General features: G+C 51.0%; 1 protein-coding gene across 1 annotated transcript in view; it reads left to right on the forward strand.

Annotated features, from left to right (window-relative positions):
• Nucleotides 1-20,046, forward strand: part of DNAJC11 (DnaJ heat shock protein family (Hsp40) member C11) — a 46,144-nt gene that overhangs the window by 12,901 nt on the left and 13,197 nt on the right. The window contains exons 2-6 of the mRNA XM_079777288.1: nt 5,877-6,006; nt 8,018-8,091; nt 10,478-10,579; nt 18,255-18,383; nt 19,131-19,253. Of these exons, the coding sequence (XP_079633414.1) occupies nt 5,877-6,006; nt 8,018-8,091; nt 10,478-10,579; nt 18,255-18,383; nt 19,131-19,253 (558 nt within the window). The remainder of the gene's footprint in view (nt 1-5,876; nt 6,007-8,017; nt 8,092-10,477; nt 10,580-18,254; nt 18,384-19,130; nt 19,254-20,046) is intronic.

A 20,046-nucleotide genomic window follows, 5' to 3' on the forward strand; every position in this document is an offset into this window, starting at 1 on the left:
GAGAACGTGAGACGGCGAGGGAAGGATCCAGTGGGAAATTCTGAGCCCACACGGACAGCGAGGGGAAATGGCAAGGAAGCGGACGGTGCGGGGGGGGGGGGGGGGGGGGTTTGAAACGAGATTGTCCTCAGAGAGACAATACATGCCAGACGTAAGAGCATGCTGGTACTTTCAGAAGACCCCTGAAATACCCTGTATTAAAAAGGAGCACTTGGAAGTTAATAAGATAAGCCCAGGCTGGTAGCTCAGTGGTTAGAGCAGTGGCCTGTGCACCGAAAAGTCGAGGGTTCGATTCCCAGTCAAGGGCACGTACATTAAATAAAGTAAATAAATAAGATATCAAATTAAAATGAAGGGGAAGACATTATTCAATTAATAGGAGAAAATTTCTCAGAATTAAAAGATGGGAGACGATGAAAAAGGCCAGTCAAGCAACTAGCACCAAGAGATGAAGGGAAACCGCAGGTGAAAGACAGTCCTACCAGTTCCCAAACAGGCCACAGGGGATGGGAAGTTGGAATGACAGGTCTCACCAGCTGGAAGCCAGTGGAGCTGGACAGTGAGATCCTGAGGGAAAATGCTTCCAGGCCGATCCCATACTCAGCCAAAATGCTTCCAGGCCGATCCCATGCTCAGCCAAAATGCTTCCAGGCCGTTCCCATGCTCAGCCAAAATGCTTCCAGGCCGGATCCCATGCTCAGCCAAAATGCTTCCAGGCCGGATCCCATACTCAGCCAAAATGCTTCCAGGCCGATCCCATACTCAGCCAAAATGCTTCCAGGCCGTTCCCATGCTCAGCCAAAATGCTTCCAGGCCGGATCCCATGCTCAGCCAAAATGCTTCCAGGCCGGATCCCATGCTCAGCCAAAATGCTTCCAGGCCGGATCCCATGCTCAGCCAAAATGCTTCCAGGCCGGGTCCCATACTCAGCCAAAATGCTTCCAGGCCGGATCCCATGCTCAGCCAAAATGCTTCCAGGCCGTTCCCATACTCAGCCAAAATGCTTCCAGGCCGATCCCATACTCAGCCAAAATGCTTCCAGGCCAGTTCCCATGCTCAGCCAAAATGCTTCCAGGCCAGATCCCATGCTCGGCCAAAATGCTTCCAGGCCGGATCCCATACTCAGCCAAAATGCTTCCAGGCCGGATCCCATACTCAGCCAAAATGCTTCCAGGCCGGATCCCATACTCAGCCAAAATGCTTCCAGGCCAGTTCCCATACTCAGCCAAAATGCTTCCAGGCCAGATCCCATGCTCGGCCAAAATGCTTCCAGGCCGGATCCCATACTCAGCCAAAATGCTTCCAGGCCGTTCCCATACTCAGCCAAAATGCTTCCAGGCCAGTTCCCATGCTCAGCCAAAATGCTTCCAGGCCAGATCCCATGCTCGGCCAAAATGCTTCCAGGCCGGATCCCATACTCAGCCAAAATGCTTCCAGGCCGGATCCCATACTCAGCCAAAATGCTTCCAGGCCGGATCCCATACTCAGCCAAAATGCTTCCAGGCCGGGTCCCATACTCAGCCAAAATGCTTCCAGGCCGGATCCCATACTCAGCCAAAATGCTTCCAGGCCGGGTCCCATACTCAGCCAAAATGCTTCCAGGCCAGTTCCCATACTCAGCCAAAATGCTTCCAGGCCAGATCCCATGCTCGGCCAAAATGCTTCCAGGCCGGATCCCATACTCAGCCAAAATGCTTCCAGGCCGGATCCCATGTTCAGCCAAAATGCTTCCAAGCCGGATCCCATGTTCAGCCAAAATGCTTCCAAGCCGATCCCATACTCAGCCAGCTGTGGCGAGTCAGGCAGCATGCGAGATAGCAAAGTCTACCAGCTGTTTCATCCCGCCGGCCACTGTGCAGGGCACTGCTGGGGTTCGAGCGCCACTAAAATAAAGAAGAAAATGCGGGAAGAGAAAGGCATTTGATCCAGGAAAGGGGGGACCCGCCCAGAAAGATCCCCTGGGAGATGGTGATGGGAAGCCGAGGAAGGAGTGTGGCCAGGCCTACCCTCCACGCGAACCGGGCACGGAGCGCTGGGAGGAGAGCCGCCGCGGAGGAATGTTAGTCCCTAAGGAACGCTCTGGGAAGACGTGGAGACGTCCTACCTGCTGTTCTGTTCTCGCCGCCGTCCTGTTCTCTGCTCTCATCCTTATCATTTCCTTCCGGCTTTGAGGGGTTCCTAGTTCCTTCACTCGTGAAGCTGGTGGTTGATTTGCGATCCTCCTTGGTTTTTACTGTATTTATTGATGTATCCCCCTCAGCACTGCTTTCTCTGCGCCCCACGCGTTTTCGTGTGTTGTGTGTGTTTTCATTGGTGTCTGAGTATTTCCTCTTCTCCTGTGGTTTCTTATTTGGTCCATTGGTTGGTTGTTTTAAAATACGTTTTTTTAATTCACAAAGTGGTGACTTTTCCAGTTGCCTTTCTGTTGCTGGTAACTGACTTCATCCCATTGCCCTTGGTACACACACTGAATGGCCAGATTATTGTGATCTCTGAACGCATAATAATCTGGCCACTCGGTGTATATTTTTAAGCCTATTGAGACTTACTTTGTGGCTTAGCAGAAGGTCTACCCTGGAGAATGTCCCATGTGCGCGTAAGAAGAATGTGTTCTGTTGTTGGGGTAGATCTAGCTGATTAATTGTGTTGTCCAAGTCCTCTGTTTCCTTATCTTCTATCTGATTGTTGTCACCATCGATGAAAGTGGGATATTAAAGTCTCCAACAACTATTATTGTGAAACTATGTATTTCTCCTTCAAGTCTATCAATCTTTGCTTCATGTATTTTGATGGCCTGTCATTGGGTATGTAAGTGTTTATAACTGTTATATCTTGTTGTATTGAACCTTGTATTGACATATGTCTTTTGTGTTTTGTAACCTTTTTTGATTTAATGTCTATTTTGTCTGATATTAATATAGCCACTCCCACTCTTCTTTTTGGTTACTGCTTGCAAGCAATGTCTTTTTTCTTCCTTTCACTTTTAACTCTTTGTGGTTTTGGATCTGAAGGGATCTCTGTAAACAGTATATAGTTGGTCATGTTTTTTTTAAAAATATATATTTTTATTGCTTTCAGAGAGGAAGGGAAAGGGAGAGAGAGATAAAAGCATCAGTGATGGGAGCGGATCATTGATCAGCTGCCTCCTGCACGCCTCCTACTGGGGATTGAGGCGGCAACCTAGGCATGTGCCCTGACCGGGACTAGACTGTGACCTCCTGGTTCATAGGTCATAGGTCGACGCTCAGCCACTGAGCCACACCCACCAGGTTGGCCATGTTTTTTTAATCCATTCTGCCAGAGTCTACCAATTGATTGAAGAATCTAATCTATTGACATTTAAAGTAATTATAAACAAGATGGCCTTATTTCTGCCACTTTGCTGTTTTGTCTTCTATGTACCTGATAGCTTTTTGTCCCTCATTTCCCACATCACTGTCCTCTGGTCAGCTGATTTCTTATAGGAAATGTTTTAATCCCCTTCTCATTTCCTTTTTTATATATTTTACAGCTATCTTCTTTGTGGTTACATTTAACATACTCAAGGTCTGACACTCTGATTTGAATTTATATGAGCTCTGCTCTGTCCTGAATCTCTTGTCGGTGCTGGGATTTCCGTTGGATTGCATTGGATCTGTACATCACTTGGGAAAATGTGACCTCTTAGTAATATTGAGTCTCATGTCGCGTGAAGATGGTTCTCTCTGCATTCTCTCCAGGCTTCTCTGATCTCTCAGAGGTGTGTTGTAGTTTGCAGTGTGCGGGTTCTGCACATATTTGATAAATTGATTGCTAAGTAGTTTGCTTTGTTGATGATCCTCTAACTCAGTGGTCCTCAACCTTCTCAATGCCGCGTGCGGCCCTTTAATACCATTCTCGACCCACAGGCTGAGAACCCCTGCTGTAGAGCCTAAGACCATCGGAAAACACAGATATTTACATGACGATTCATTAACAGTAGCAAAATTACAGTTATGAAGTAGCAACGAAAATAATTTTATGGTTGGGGTCACCACAACATGAGGTATTAAAGGGTCGCACGCGGTATTGAGAAGGTTGAGAACCACTGCTCTAAATGGTATTGTCTTTCTAAATTTCAGTTTTCTGTCTGTGGAAATAAATTGGTGTTTGCTATTAACTCTGTATCCCACGACCTTGCTAAAATCACTTAGTAGCTTTTTTGTAGACTATGGTTTTCTATATAGATGGTGTCTGCAAATACAGTCCTACTTCCCTTCCCAATCTGTATGCCTTTTATTTCTTTCTGGTGCCTTATTGCAGGAATTTTGTTTTTATATTGTATAGCAAATAATTCAGCAATTTTAACAACCCCTCCCCCCCAAGCTCGATCGTCAGGTTACAGAGGGCCTTTTCACTGTGGATTTATGATCTGTGTAGGTTGATTTATATTTACTTTTCATTGAAAATACAGTATGATTGAGATGAAACTTTTCATACTTAAACATGATGCATCTCATAATTTTATTACAGAATTTTAGAAGTATGTAATTTAGGTATCATTTTTACTGATAGCACATGTTTTGAAATGATATAGTTATTTTTATGATAATGAAAGAGTTTTCATTTTCATTTAGGAAATATTGAACCAGTGACCTTAGCTATTCTGTTATGATGAAAGACCTAATCTAACCTTTTACTGAATGTGATGTTTATTAAACATGAAACTTCTCATTTCTAGAACTTAATCAATAGGACATTAAGCCATTTATTACTGCAATTAAAGAAGGCCTTGCAGCCTAGATATTCTACTTCCTTGTCACCCAATTCAACTTTATTTTTTAATTGAATTTACTGGGGTGACAGTTAATAAAATTACAGTATAGGTTTCAGGTATAAAATTCTATAATATATCATCTCTATGTTGGGTTGTGTGTTCACCCCCCAAGTCAAGTCTCCTTCCATCACTTATCCCCCCGTATCTAGTTTAGTTTTAACAACCAGGAAATAGCACTGAAGGGTCCCGGGTTCGGTTCCCCGTCCTGGGCACGTTCCTGGGTTGCAGGTTCCTCCCCAGCCTCTGTCAGGGCTTGTGCAGGAGGCAACTAGTCAATATGTCTCACATCAGAGTTTTTCTTTCCCTTCCTCCCTCCCTCCCTCCCTCCCTCCCTCCCTCCCTCCCTCCCTCCCTCTGTCTCTCTCTGCCCCCCCCCTTCCCCTCCTTCCTGTGTGGTTAAAACATTGTCCTCTTTGTCACCTGTGCTCTTAGTATGGCCCATTTCCCCCCTCCAATTGACTGCTTAGGAGAATTGGAGAGCTGTATTGTTGGGGAGCCCCTTGAGTTGGGGGGCTTTGTTTAACTAGAGGATAGTGAGGCAATTTTATCTGCTTCATGTGGTGCCTTTCAGAGTTAGGGGTTGACTTAGATGTGTGAGTTGGTTTTACACTTTTACTCGTTTGTCTTTGACCTTCACGGGTGAATATTCATTGCGTTTTCTTTGACAGAACACTGATGGAGTGTGTGGCATTTCTGGCACGTGGCATATAGTTTCCTTCCTTCTGAACAGATGCCCTGTGGGGGGCACCTTGCGGTGAATTACTATAGATAACTTGGGTAAAGAGTCAGCGGGCACCCAGGGCGTTTTTAGTTTCAGCTCAAACACCATTGATCCGGGATGAGACAAGCTTCCATGCCTTCTCATCGCAGCGTTTCCCAGCGGCACGTAGTTGCTATGAATGTGCATAACGATCCCTTTATTAACGGGGGAAAGAAGGCTTATTGGGGTAATAAAGCATACCTTCATTGCGTCCTGTGTGGAGCGGGCACGCGGGTCGGCGAGGGGCTGCAGGTGCCCGCTGCAGGCGGCCGTGGGTGATCCTGGGCGAGCAGTGGCTGCTCTAACTGGCCTCTCTCCTAGGCCGCCTCGGAAGAGCTGAAAGCCGCCTACCGGAGGCTGTGCATGCTGTACCACCCTGACAAGCACCGAGACCCGGAGCTCAAGTCCCAGGCGGAGCGGCTGTTTAACCTTGTCCACCAGGCTTATGAAGGTCAGTGCCGGCCCCAGGACAGCCAGTCGATTTTAAGAGCCTTGATTTGTAGAGGAGAGCAAAAGAGAGTCCTTGGAGGTGTGGAGAAGAGGAGGTTAGTCTGGGCCTTTCTACTGACAGGCTCTTTTGAAAGAGAAGGATTCGCTTTGGAAATCAATATGTGTCCGGTCGGTAGGAGCCGGGCGCTCAGGGGAGGCCACCCAGCGGGAGGGAGTTGCAGGGGAAACTCAATTTTCAGATCGTCGACTAGTTAGTTTCTCCGACAGGGAACTCTTAGAGATGAAAGGCCGATCGGTAAGACAAGCTTGCTGCTGTCTTTTTGAGCGACCATACGAGAACATTTTTTCATCTGAAAGTGAATTTATTGACTCCGTAGCATTCAGTTAAGGAGAGGTTCTAACAGAAGAAAAAAGATCATATTAAGAAGGCTAACAGGCAATAGAACTAAGTAATTCAGACTTTTATACTTACACCTTATGGATTTCAGAAAACATTTTGTGACATGCTTGTTTATAAAATATTGAAGTCATTAATAGTTACAGTTTCTGTTTGCGATGATGAAATGGTGATGGTTACACAACAAAGTGAATGTACTTCTTGCCACTGACCTGTGCACTTAAAAATTATTAAAAGATCAATTTCATGTTACGTATATTTTACCGCAATTTTAAAGATACAGATTTGTAAGATGTTAAATCACTTTTAGGATGTATATCAAGTAGAATAAGTTGGTTATTCCAGAGCCATTTGGTGATTTGCTCTTTAATTAGACTAAAAATTAGATAATGTGCTTCCTTACAAAATAAAGGCTTCTTATTATAGACATAAGACACAAGCTGCACTTCACTTTATCGTTTTACCAAGAAGTTAGGTTTTAATGACTGTGAACCCGGGGCCACGGCTGATGGTATATGTGAGTCGGCATCGGGTCTTTACCGAATTCACTCTAACCAGGGCCACTCTGTGGGGCCTGACCACAGGCCTGGGCCTTCTGTAGCCGCGGTCGCCAACCGATGGTCCGAAAGGTTGGCAACCGCTGTCCTACAGGACGCTGTCGTCCGCATGGCTGCTTTCAGTTTTCTGTTGTCTGAATCACCCGCATAGCGGACGTTGTTCTGGAGGTTTGGGGAGAGTTCGGAAAGCCCTCCCTGTGCGGGTGAAAGTGCTGCAGCCGCAGCCCTGGCCCGCTCAGCCCGGAGGGAGACCCGCGCAGAACAGACCGGACAGCCCTCGTTAAACCCGGGGATTAACTCCAGGGGCCGGCCGTTTCCCCGAGGTCAGCACTTCCCTCCGCCCCCCGACTTGAACACGGACAGGACCGTTTCCATCGTTTTCAATTAGGCCTGAAAATACATGGGCGTCTCGCGGGAGCAAAGATTCAAAGGTCTCGACAGGACTTGGCAGAGCAGAGCAGGAGCTAATGGCTGAGCTTCCTGGGTTCACATTCGGGGTGAATCTCCTCCCAGTAGCTCTCGGCCTCCCTGGGAAACCTTTCCCGTGTGCTCAGCGGATGTGGCCAGCGTCAGAGTGGCGCGCGTGGGTCTTTCTAAATGACTTACGGATAAAGAGGAGAGCAGGAGGAAGGACGGAAGGACAGAAGGACTAAGCCAGACTTGTCCATGGTCAGAACCTTGCCCTAACCTTACGTCCGCCTCTTCAGAAAGTGCAGTTAGCTCTTTCAGGCCAAGGTACTTCACAGGCTGAACGTACAAACTTACCGATGCTCTTAAACAGCTGTCCTTCAGTGACCCAAGGTGCACCGCTCAGTTCACAGGGGCTCATTCGTGGCCACCTTTAAACACGGCCCAGGTTAGAAAAAAAGAAAGAAAAATAAGTAAGCAAACACAGCCAAGGTTGGATCTGAGAGCAATGAGGAGAAGGACGCAAAGGGAAGGAGGGGGTCTGTCTCCAGGAAGAGAGTGGCGGGCAGGGTGGGACCTGCCGGGATGCTGCTGTCAGGACCGGAAGGCGAGTTCTGTGCTTTGTCAACATGTCCGGCTTCTGTTCGCAGTGCTCAGCGACCCGCAGACCCGGGCCATCTATGACATCTATGGGAAGAGAGGACTGGAGATGGAAGGATGGGAGGTAAGAGCCAGCGTGTCTCCTGCCCCAGAAAGGTCATCTAACACGTGCACGCAGCCACCCCACGCCCCACCCTGGGAGGAAGGAACCGGCAGCCCTTCCCCAGGCGCCAGGCAGCAGCTCCTGCACAGGCCTGTTCTGTTCTGGCCTCTGGGCCTGGCTTCCAGTCTCCTCATTCTGGAGCCTTAAAAACCTGTTTGTTTCTTCCTGTGTGTGTTTGTAATCATATGGGCATATTCATGGCGTCTGCACGACTGGCTGATTAGACTTGTCTAATGTCATTCTTAACACCATCGTCCTGCTCACCAGAATGCCCGTATGAATATCCGGGTGGAGCAGCCCGCGCCGGGGCCCGGAGCAGGCGCTTCCCGTCCAGACCCTCCTTGTCCTTCGTGAGGCACAGGTCACCGCTGACAGGGGTCCCGGCACCTTGTGGTCCACAGCCACAGGCCACTGAACGGGGGTCTGAGGGGCATGAGCCATGGTAACAGGCTCGAAGCCATTCTTTCTTGATCTCTCTGGATCTTCAAGCTGAAATGGAATGGCTGGTGACACTTCCCAGAAGTGCCTTTATTTTTCTTTTCTTTTGATAAAGGAAGAGGCTGACTGATTGAGAAGATAATGCAAACTTTGCAAAACTGCACCTCGCTTTTTGTCCCAGACAGGGTAACTTTGGGGGCGGGAACGTGCCACGAATGAGTGCACGTGCCCTTAGTTCGTGAAAACTAGCAGGTGGGCGTGCTGCTCAGCTAAGTACACCGAGTGGCCGCTGCCCGCCATTGAGGACTTGCAGTTCGTTTTCCGATGGATGTCACAGTGTTTTTATTCTAAAACTGCCTTTGAAAGAAGCACCTTCCCGCCCTAGCTGGTGTGGCTCAGTGGATAGAGCGCCGGCCTGCGGACTGGAGGGTCCAGGGTTCGATTCCGGTCAAGGGCACATGCCCGGGTTGTGGGCTCAATCCCCAGTAGGGAGCGTGCAGGAAGCAGCCAACCAGTGATTCTCTCTCATCATGGATGTTTCTCTCTCTCCCTCTTCCTTCCTCTCTCTCTAAAAATCAATAAAAATATTGAAAGAAAGAAAGAAGAAAGAGAGAGAGAGAAAGAACGAACCACTTTGCCCTTTTTAGTAATTAGTGGTTTGGCTAGGGTTATCAGAGGAGAAAATGTTGGTTTTGGGACTTTTTTCCAGGTACTTCCTGAAAGCAGTAGTGAATGAATTTCCTGAAAGTGTTTTTGGATTAGACCAGTTTTTGTATTTATTTTTCTATATTGCTGATAGTAAAATCAAGTTGCACAAAAACCCATAATGTGACCCTATGATGTTAAAATATGTACACATACATGCATATGCCTAGATTTGTAGGAACACGCACAAAACACTCAGTGTTAGCTTGTGAGAAGAGGGAGGGTGGTGTATCCTTCTCTACTGCTTTGATTTTTTTTTTGCTATAACCATGTATTTTTTAAAAAAATTTTAAACTTATGATTTCTAAGATGGCTTTTTCTCACATCACCCACCTTTTCAGTGTTGTTTGAGTGGCCTCTCACCACATCCCTGTGTCTCCCACTGATACACGGAATGTGCTGGCTGGTCTTTTCCCTCTCGTCCGTCTGATGACTCCCTCCTGTCTGCTCTGCTCTCTCAGTGTATCTCACAGGCCGTAGCGTTTGGGGCCCGTAGCACGTGGTGCGTTTCCTCTCTCACAGATGTGACCCTGAGGTCCCCTGGGCCTTTCCCTGCCCCTCGAATCTCAGCTAGATCGTCTCCTTTCATCAGGAGCTAAGAGCGGCCAGGGTGAGCGGCCTGATTTTCTCATAGGCTTGACATCGTTGTGCATCCCTGGGTAGTGATGCTAACGTGGTCTGCTCTTTATTACCTAAGTATTGTTTATACTAAAGTGTAACTGATGTTATAGCCTGAGGTTCGTGTCATATTGTGGGGGAAGAGTCCCATAATTCATAAAACACCCAGACCTGGGCTTGAGGTTCCTTGACCTGAGAAGCTCGGGGCACCTCTAGTGACGGCCGCGCACACGGGAGCGGCGGCAGTGCCACGTGGACACTTTGCCTTTGTCTGGATGTTTAACACTTGTTATCTGGAACTCGTTAGGGAATTGAAACTGAGACGTAAGGTGGTGTTTTCTTTATAAGATTCCTGCAGCCTCAGAGACAAGTTACTAAAACGATGGAACCATGACCTTGGTCATGAGCAGGGCGCAGAGCTGCGAGGCTGCAGGTGAAGCTCGCCATCTGCTGTAAAAAACTCACCCCGTTTCGTTGACGTCGCTCGAAGTCCTGGACAAGGGGTGCACAGCAGGTTAACGATGTGAGCTCTGGCTGTTTCCTTGCCTCCTGGGTCCCTAACTGCTCTCCCCCCGATCCGCCCTAGGTTGTGGAAAGGAGGAGAACTCCAGCCGAAATCAGAGAAGAGTTTGAGCGGCTGCAGAGAGAGCGGGAAGAGAGGAGGCTGCAGCAGCGAACCAACCCCAAGGTGAGCCGCCCCTGCCAGGTGTGGTGAGGCTGCCCAGGTCAGCGTCGGTAGGTGCTGGTGGTGTAAACAGTAGTACCGTGCAGAGCACCCTTCGGGGGGAGGGCAAAACCACCCCGGTTCTCCCAGAAGCCAAGGAGACGCCCCAGCAGAAACGCTGCTCGCTCTCTGCGACGTCTGTCTGGTTGTCCTGCCGAACGAAGCCTTGACTGGAAATCAGTGAGAGTTCAGTGTCGGGAAAGGAAGCGCGGAGCACACTGGGCAACAGGTTCCTTGTACAGTCAGGACTCGGAGAGCGGGCGATGCGGAGGGGCTGGGCCACGTCCCAGTGCATCAAGCAGGGGCCCAGGCTCGTCACCCCAGGACAGCGGTGCCACGTCGCCAGTCCCAGGCTGTTCGTCAGTGATGAGGTGCCCCTCTAACTCGATGAGGTCCCTGGCGGATTTTTGTCATGTAATCAGTGACTCCTGAATCTGGGGTTCCGTTTCAGGCCGGCATATGCGGTCCTTTTCCTTAGATTTGTTGGGGAAGCAAATTGTGCTGAGTGCGTGCCCCAGCCCTGTGGCTGACGGCTAACGGCACGTGGCCCGGTGATCCTGTTCCGCGCTTCGCCAGGGCACTCCGCAGCCGGGCTCCGTCAGTGTGGCTGGGGTGGCCTGGCAGGCAGCCTGAACATCTGTGGGGGAGAACAGGTGCGAGTTTACAGCTGGGGCGCACGAGGATGTGAACTTCGGGTCAGATACGTTCTAGAAGGCGGAAGGCCCCGCGGCGTCTAAAGGACTGGAGGTTCAGAAACCTCCGTCTATTTGCGTCCCGCCTTTCAGCGTGCAGGGGCCTCCTCCCCCCCCACCCCTCATGCCAGCGCCTCCTCCCCCCCTCCCTTGGCTGTGGCCTCGGTAGCGCACAGCTGGCTCTGGTCCGATGGAGTCGCTGCTGCACCAGCTCAGGGCGTGCGAGGTCGTCAGGAGGCTGAGAACCTCCCCAGCGCCCTGAGCTAGTGGCTCCCTGCTCGGCTCTCCCGCTGGTGCTGGGCGGGTCTGGGTGAAAGGTCAGCGTGGGCAGATGGAGGCGAGGCGGAGGGGATGGGAGGGAGCCTGGCCGGGGCGGGCTGTGGCTCTGGAGTCTGCTGTTCTGGCTGGAGCTTTGCAGCATTTGGAGCAGTGCAGGGGGAAGGCCTGTCCTGCGATGGAACCGGCCATCTGGGTGCGCGCAGGGACGGCCTCCGGGCCATGTTCTGTGGAATGAGGGGGTGCAGCTGCGACCATTCCACAGGCAGGCCAGCTACTGGAACCCCAGCACTTTGTCCTGCCGGAGCTGCTTCCAAATTCACAGGATGTCTTCTACCAGCAGTGCTGAGCGAGGGCCAGGCGCTGGCTCCACGGTGTTTTGAAGAGGGTTTCAAACTGGACCTTTGGCCCCATTTCTGAGTGTTTTGCTTTTCAAGATGAGTGGAAAGGGTAAGAACATTCTTATCCTAAAGAAAGGGGTGATCTCTTTTAAGAAGACCATAGGGAGGAGGACCCCTTCAGGCTCAGCACTGGCCTGCCCCCCCCCCTTACCCCCCAGGAGGATCACAGCTCGTGGGGATCGGCAGATGAGACAACATTCGTGAGCTGCCATCGGAAACCAGGTGGCTGTTTCTCTCCATTTTCATCAACAAGAGGCCGTCGGCAGGGTTCTCAGTAGGATGGCATGCCAGGAACGGGGAAATCGTAGGTCGGAAGTTCTGATGTGAAAGTGATGTGGGACCCAGACAGCATTTGACTGTGTGTGGTTTCCTCACTCATAAAAGGAGGGTATGTGACCTGGCTAGCACACCAGGTTGTTAAATGGTTGAAAAAAGAGGAAGCAGATACTGAATTATTAGAGCAAGGCAAGCTGCTAATAAATGCGGAGGGTGCTAGGCCCAGGCGAGGCTAGGAGCTGGGCTTTGTTTTAGTGTTCCGTGCAACACTGCCGGGGAAGCACCTGGCTGGCTGGTCAGGCGGCTCCCTGGCCTGGAGTGCTGGGTGTGGCTGGGGTCGTGGATAGCACTCTGGGACTGGAATGAGTGGAACCCCAGCTCCAGTGTGTGGAACACACACACACGCTGGAGGCAGTGAGGTAGAGCTTCTGGATTGGGGTCAGATCCCGCCCTCCAGCCTTCGCTCAGTTTCATGTGAAAGGGGGTTTGCCTCTAGTCTCTGCCTTTGCTGTGGGAATAACTTCCTCTGCGTTTCCGGCTGGGAAGGAGTCCAGGGTCTCCTGGGCCGTCCACCCTGATGGGGGCACCCGCCACCTCCCTCCGTCTCAGGTCTGTTTTGTCGGCGCACTCCGTCCCCTCTCCTGCCCTTAGGAGACTAAGGTCAGACAGCGGCTGCTCAGTGCCGGGCTCATTCATCTTGATTATTTCAGTTCCTTCTCTGGCAACACCCACAAGTCTGGTCTCCGGGGACAGCAGCCGCGGTGAGGGTCTGTGAAGACAGACCTCAGGAGCCCTGAGGGACGGGTGCTGCCATCCCGGTGAACTGCCCGGAGCCCGCGTGACGCCAAGCCTTCGGGAGGACTCTGGGGAGCTTGATTGTGTGTCTGAGGGCAGAGCTGCCTTCTGGGTTGACCCTGTTCCGTACAGTTTCATGGAGATTGTCACAGGGTTTCCTGGACCACCCCGTTATCCGCTCTGGTTTTAAAAGCCATCTTCTCAATGGTTCCTGTAACAGCTTAGACACAGTCCAGCTCTGTCAGAGAGAAAATTAAATCATGCATCAAGGAAGACGTAGAACCATAAAAACACTTTTAAATCCCAAAATGTTTTCATAAAGACAGATGAGTACATTACTCAGTTATTTGAAAGGACTTTTTAAAGATTTGTTTTGGTTGCCATGGCTAATGATTATCGCCATCGGAACGGCCTGTGGTTGTGACTGCAGCCTGCTCTGTGGAAGCGATCCTGAGGTCAGAAACGGCCGCGCTGGCCACAGGATCATCGGGGAGAAGCGGCCTGAACCCATCTGCTCGCTGTGCGCGATGCCCGAGGGCCGTTTGCCGCAGGCAGCGCTGGGCTGCGACTGCAGTGGGAGCGATTGGGAAGCTGTCGTACAAAGAAAGGGACCGAGCGTGGGCACGTGCTGTGACGTGGGGTGGAGCCTCTGCCAAAAGTGTGGGGCGCTGGCGAAGGTGCCCGAGAGCTGCCCCACCCCCACCTGTGAGCATCGTCTCTGGTAACAAGGTGTAGGCGGAAGGCCTGCCGCTCAGACAGAGGGGAGACGTGGGGCTACTGGTGGAGGGGTACGGCTGGCACCCAGTTGTTCTGAGAAACCTGTGAAGTTTGCGTTTGGGCCTCCATGATATTGGGGAACGCAGGTTCTGCTTGGATCTCAGAATGAGTCTCAGCCGGTGTCACCCGAGGCGCCCCGGGTCCGTTCATCTGCTGCAATAAAGTGAGCGAGCGTCACGTGGCCTCGGAACGGAATTGCCTCTCCGGTGGAATTTTCCATCAGTAAATTGCTACTGTTGAGATTGCATTTGACAGAAATTTCTCACATTATCCTTATGGCCACATAGCAAAACATAAACATGGAGATGGTTCAGAACGGAACGCTCCTGGTGGAAGAACAACTGACTCCACTCAGTGAGGGCGGGCTCAGGCCTCGTCCTGGCAGGAGGGCTCGCACAGGGCGACCTCTCCTGCGGCGGCTGGGGCTTCCTCCCAGCCTGGCAGCCCCAGGGCACGTGGGGGTTCGTGTGGGCCAGCTTCCCCGGGCACGTCCCCAAGGCCCCCGTGAAGTCTGTCGTCACCTCCACTGACTTCTGTTGGGCAAAAGCAAGTCCCGGCCAGTGCAGAGCGGAGGAGAGGGCCCTGCCAGCGGGGCCCCTGGGACCCCCGGCGAGGCTGCTTCGGTTCCAGGGTCACTGAAGGCCTTTTTCCTTTCGTAACGCTGCCTGCCATCTTCATAAAAGTTGTGTTTATATTTAAATGTGACGTTTCTGACATTTAATTGACTCTTCTCTGCACATCATAGTATTAATTGAGAAAATAGTGTCTTAATTCTAAATTTCTCCACTCAGAACTTATAAATATTTTGGCCCACGTACTTTCCCGGGCATTGTCTCTTTGCCTCCACTCGGAGTATTTTTCTCTGACAGATCTCTTATAAATCGTCTGTGATCTTTTGATGCCTCATTGAATTTAGATGCCACAAAACTGGAGGCTTTTTCAGTTTTGTTCCATTCCAAGACAGAATATAAGTTTGTTTGTTTTTAAAGAAGCACTTTATTTTTTTTTAATATATTTTTTTATTGATTTTTTACAGAGAGGAAGGGAGATAGAGAGTTAGAAACATCGATGAGAGAGAAACATCGATCAGCTGCCTCCTGCACGCCCCCTACTGGGGATGTGCCCGAAACCAAGGTACATGCCCTTGACCGGAATCGAACCTGGGACCTTCCAGTCCGCAGGCCTACGCTCCATCCACTGAGCCAAACCGGTTTCGGCGAGAATATAAGTTTAACTAAGTATAAATGACAGCCCCTCCAAAAGATTCTCCCAAAAGTTAAAGTATTCCCTGAGGCCATGTGGAATTCACAGCCACACCAGCTGTTGGAGCTCTGGTCACGTTGTCTCTTTGGGTTTTCCCTCAAGAGACGAACTTCAGGGTATTCTCAGCGACAGGCCTTATGTTCAGTGATTGCAGTTTCTTCTCTTTTTTAAAAATATATTTGTATTGATTTCAAAGAGAAAGGGAGAGGGGAGAGAGAGACAAACTTCAATGATGAGAATCATTGATTGGCTGACTCCTGCACGCCCCCTACTGGGGATCGAGCCCACAACTTCAGCATGTGTCCTTGACTGGAGTCAAACCCGGGACCCTTCAGTCCACAGGCCGACGCTCTATCCACTGAGCTAAACCAGCCAGGGCAGTGGTTGCAGTTCCTTACATGTTTTTAAAGCTGCAGGCTTATGGTGGTTGTTTTTAAAAGGGCCTCTGCAAGGACTCAGACATGCCTACTGCAGTCCGTAGTGCCAGACGGCAGGTCTTCTGTATTCAGAAGCAGCTCACAAAGGTGACTGTCGCTCTGAATACACAGAAACGCTCGTGCAGTTTGACACTGGCAGCTGTTTTCCAGAGGTGGGCCCTCGCAGCTGGTTCTGGCACAGGCGTGCACTGTCACCCTGTGGCTAATTCCAACAGTGCCCTGCTCCGTGGGCTTCTTGCTTTAGTAAGAACATTTTACCATGATGCTGTACCTCCCAAAGCTGGTACTGAGTCCGACCACAAAAATAGGTCTGCATTCAGTGTGGGACTTCTTGACCAAGTTTATAGGAGCAGGTCACCCTCGATAGGCCCAGTGATTACGAAGGTTGATAACTCGACTGGTTTTCTGTTTGAAGCATCTAATGGAGCTCGGGCGTCACGTGCAGCCGTGGGGTCTCCTGCTAGAACCAGCACAGAAAGAGCGGTGGCGCCCTAGCTGGTGTGGCTCAGTGGGTAGAACATCGGTCTCTGGACCAATGGGCCCCAGGTATGATTCTGGTCAAGGGCACATGCCTGGGATGCAGGCTCAATACAACATGCAGGAGGCAGCCAATCAATGATTCCCTCTCATCATTGATGTTTCTATCTCTTCCTCTCCCTTCCTCTCTGAAATCAATACAAATATATTTTTTATAAAAGAGCGGTGGCTTCACCTTTCAATTCCTGCGTCAAACTTTAAGGGGGAAGTGAGTGCAGTTAATGGAGGAACGACCACGGACTCTCCCTCAAGTCGTTGCGCAGTTCCAGGGAGCACACCTGTGTTCTTAAAGAGCAGCTGGCGGCGATGGGGAGCTGCCTGAGCAAGCCCACGCGGGTTCATGTGTGCCGTTAGCACTGGGTGGTCAGTGCTGGGAAACAGTCAGCTTACCAAAGTTCAGTAACTTTCCGGGAAGGTGAAAATTTAGTGCTTTTTTTTAAATCCTCACCTGAGGACATGCTTATTAATTTTTATTTTTATTTTTTTTATTTATTTTTTGGGGGGGGCATGCTTATTAATTTTTAGAGCGAGAGAGAGAGACAGGAAAACATCAATCAGTTGTCTTCCCATACACACCCGGGGATCGAACCCGAAACCTAGGTATTGTGCCCTGACTGGGAATTCAGCCTGCAACCTTTTTTGGTGTACAGGATGCTGCTCCAACCAACTGTGCCACGCCGGCAAGGCAATGTGTATATATATATCATACCTAATAAAATGGTAATATGCAAATTACCATCAATCCGCTACGCCCACGATTGAGCTGGCTGGAGGCGCGGGGGGCGGGACTCAGGGTGGCCGATTGGCTGGCGGTAGGAGCGGGGGGCGGGGACTCGCGAGTCCCCGCCCCCCGCTCCTCCCGCTGGCTTAAACAGCCGGCGCTGCTTAGGCCGGCGCTGCGGAAGACGCTGGTGGGGGAACTCGCGGTGGCCGATTGCGTGGCTGCCGGCACCAGTTTTCCGCCAGCAGCCAGGTGAAGGAAAAGCCTATTGCACGAAACTTCGTGCAACGGGCTCCTAATATATATATATTTTAAACCTACAGTATGGCCCTAGCTGGTTTGGCTCAGTGGATAGAGTGCTGGCCCAAGGACTGAAGGGTCCTGGGTTTGATTCCAGTCAAGGGCCCGTACCTCGGTTGCAGGCTCAATCCCTGGCCCTGGTCGGATGGCTCAGTTGGTTGGACCATCATCCATACACCAAAAGGTTGCCAGGTCGATTCCTGATCGGGGCTCATACAGGAGGCAACCTATTGGTGTTTCTCCCATCCATGTTTCTCACCTCTTTCTTTCCCTTCCTCTCTCTCTCTAAAAAAAATACACACACACACACACACACACACACACACACACACATGTTGTGTGAGATAATAATAAAAAGATAGGCCCATTTGAAAAGTCTTATGACAAAAAAATAAACATTGATTTTCTGAGTAAGGAGCATTTTTATCAGTCAGCAAAATTTTAACTTAGTACTTTTTGAGAATATGGTGTTGTGTTTCTCAAAACTTAATTCTCAAATTAATGTTCACAGGCGAAACAATTTTTCATTTGTTCAAAATTTATTTTGTTTGCACTTCTTTACCTTGGAAGGTATTTTTATGTTTTTAAGTAGTTTTGTGATGTAAGAATATTTACAAGAAAATCTTCAATCCGTGTAGCTAGTTTTGTTTTATTAAATCTGGAGACAATCTGTTTAGAGCCATGAAGTGGGTCCTATTTGGTCTCTGAAAATCAAATTGTGTAGATTTTTTTATTGATTGACTGATTTCAGATAGAGAGAAACATGGATTTTTTGTTCCACTTACGTATGCATTCATTGGTTGATTCTTCTTTTTTTCTTTATTGATTAAGATATTAATGTGTGTCCTTATCCCCCCCATTGCCCCCCTCCCCCACATCCTTGGTTGATTCTTGTATGTGTCCTGACCGGGGATCGAACCCGCAGCCACGCTGTGGAGATCTTATTTCTTTCCCTAACACTTGTCTTTGGATGCCCTTCACCTGCAGGCGACAGGTTTCCCGACTAAGTCGGTGGAGCTCTGCTGCTGCTTGCCCTGAGCCGTGACGTCCATGCTCCGTGCTCTTGGGGCGTCCTGCCCCGGGACCCAGGGGCACTGCTGAAGGTAGTGCATTTCTCATTCCATGACACCTGCCCTGTGCTGACTGCTCGCTTCTCTGCCCCAGGGGACCATCAGCGTTGGCATCGACGCCACTGACCTCTTCGATCGCTATGAGGAGGAGTACGAAGATGTGTCCGGCAGTGGCTTTCCGCAGATTGAAATTAACAAGATGCACATATCCCAGTCCATCGAGGTACAGCGCACAGACGCCCCGAGTGCAGTGGGCTGGGTTAACGAGGGAGTCTTCCAGGGTTTTTCTCATCTTTATTTCTGAAAGGATGCAGTGAGCCCTGAAGAGAGAGCTGTAGTCCCAGCCTGTTTGTACCGCAGCCCCAGTGCCGGGCAGAGGCTTAGCCTCCGAGGGCTCAGGGCTTCGGTCAGGAAGTGCAAGTGGCCTGGGCGCCAAGGTCGTGGTGGTTCTAGGGGAGAGAGCAGACCTCGGGGGCAGTTAAGGACGGGTCCACACTCCCCTGTGCTGAGAACACTCTTCAGCTGAGCGCTGGGGCTGCTCTTTGGATGTGGCAGTGCGGGCCATCCTCCTGAGGGGACAGCGGGTCTCTGCCTCTCATCTCACTTGTTCTCAAGCGCATCAGCCCAGAACCTGAGGGCCTGGCTCAGTCGGGGCCACGGGAAGGCACACAGAGCAAGCTGACGCCGTGGCACACTGAAGGCCAGCACTGCGTTTGCTGTTTCCCTGGTGTGTGGACATCTGCCCATTCTAGCTTTTACAAACCATGACCTTGGTGGCCACATGCAGTTCAGATGGCGAAGGGGGAGAAGTGAAGCCATCGGGGTGCTCCTGCCTCCCCCCGCCCCTGACGGTGGAGTCGCCTGCACGTGGGCCTTGCTCTTACTGGCGTGTTAGGCTAGTCCCTAGGCTGCTGCCCTGGCACTTCCTGCTGCTTGGACTCATCTGTTACCAGCCCCTGTCATTTCCTAGGCACCCTTGACAGCGACGGACACAGCCATCCTCTCTGGAAGCCTCTCGACCCAGAATGGGAATGGAGGGGGTTCCATTAACTTCGCGCTCAGACGGGTCACGTCTGCGAAGGGATGGGGAGAGGTAAGCAGGTCGGCTGGCGGCCATGGCGTCCATCCCAAAGACTGACTTGGAACGTGTACACTGAGAGCCGGCCCTCAGACGACCGAGGTTGGCCTCATCACTGTACGGGGTCCCAGGTGTCAAACTTCACAAGGGAACTCCCCAAGAGAAAAACGTCTCCGATCTGAGAGGGAACCCCGACTGCCGAACAGCTCCGTTAGGCCGGCGCAGCGGCTTTCCCAGAGACGCCCACTTCCAGACAGCGAACCTCCGGAACTCGGGGCTTTGTTCCCTTTAAGCAAAGCCTGTAGGCTAGTTCGTTCCCCACACAACCAGAGGCAGGGCCTCTGTCTCGGTGCCTGGTCCACTAGTTGGCAGTCATTTAACAGCCAGTTCCGCCGAGCAAATTGAACGGCATCCAATTAACATTGAAGAGTTGCCTTGAAAGTCACCCAGACTAATAAATGAGGCAGCCAGGGCTGGCGGCTTCCGGGCTGTGAGTCAGACCGCTCACGGGTGTAACGTCAGGCCCCTGAGAACCATCGCCAGTCACTGAGCCTGCGGGTGGCGAAGCTGAGCGGAATGGAAATGCAGGGGGCCCACCTGACCGCACAGCAGGCGCCCTGCGGACACAGGAGCCAGTCTCCCCTTCCTCCCTGAGCTGGGGGAGGGGCGGGGCGGTGTCTGCCTGAGGGAGGGGCTCCTTTCTGAAACACGCCTCAGTGGACAGGCGTCTGTCTGGCGGAGGTCAGGATGGGACAGTGAGTCTGGAGCCCTGCCCGGGCCGGGGCACGGCATCGGGTGGAGGAATCAC

The sequence above is a fragment of the Cnephaeus nilssonii genome (assembly GCF_951640355.1).
Source record: "Cnephaeus nilssonii genome assembly, chromosome: 7".
NCBI lineage: Eukaryota > Metazoa > Chordata > Mammalia > Chiroptera > Vespertilionidae > Cnephaeus > Cnephaeus nilssonii.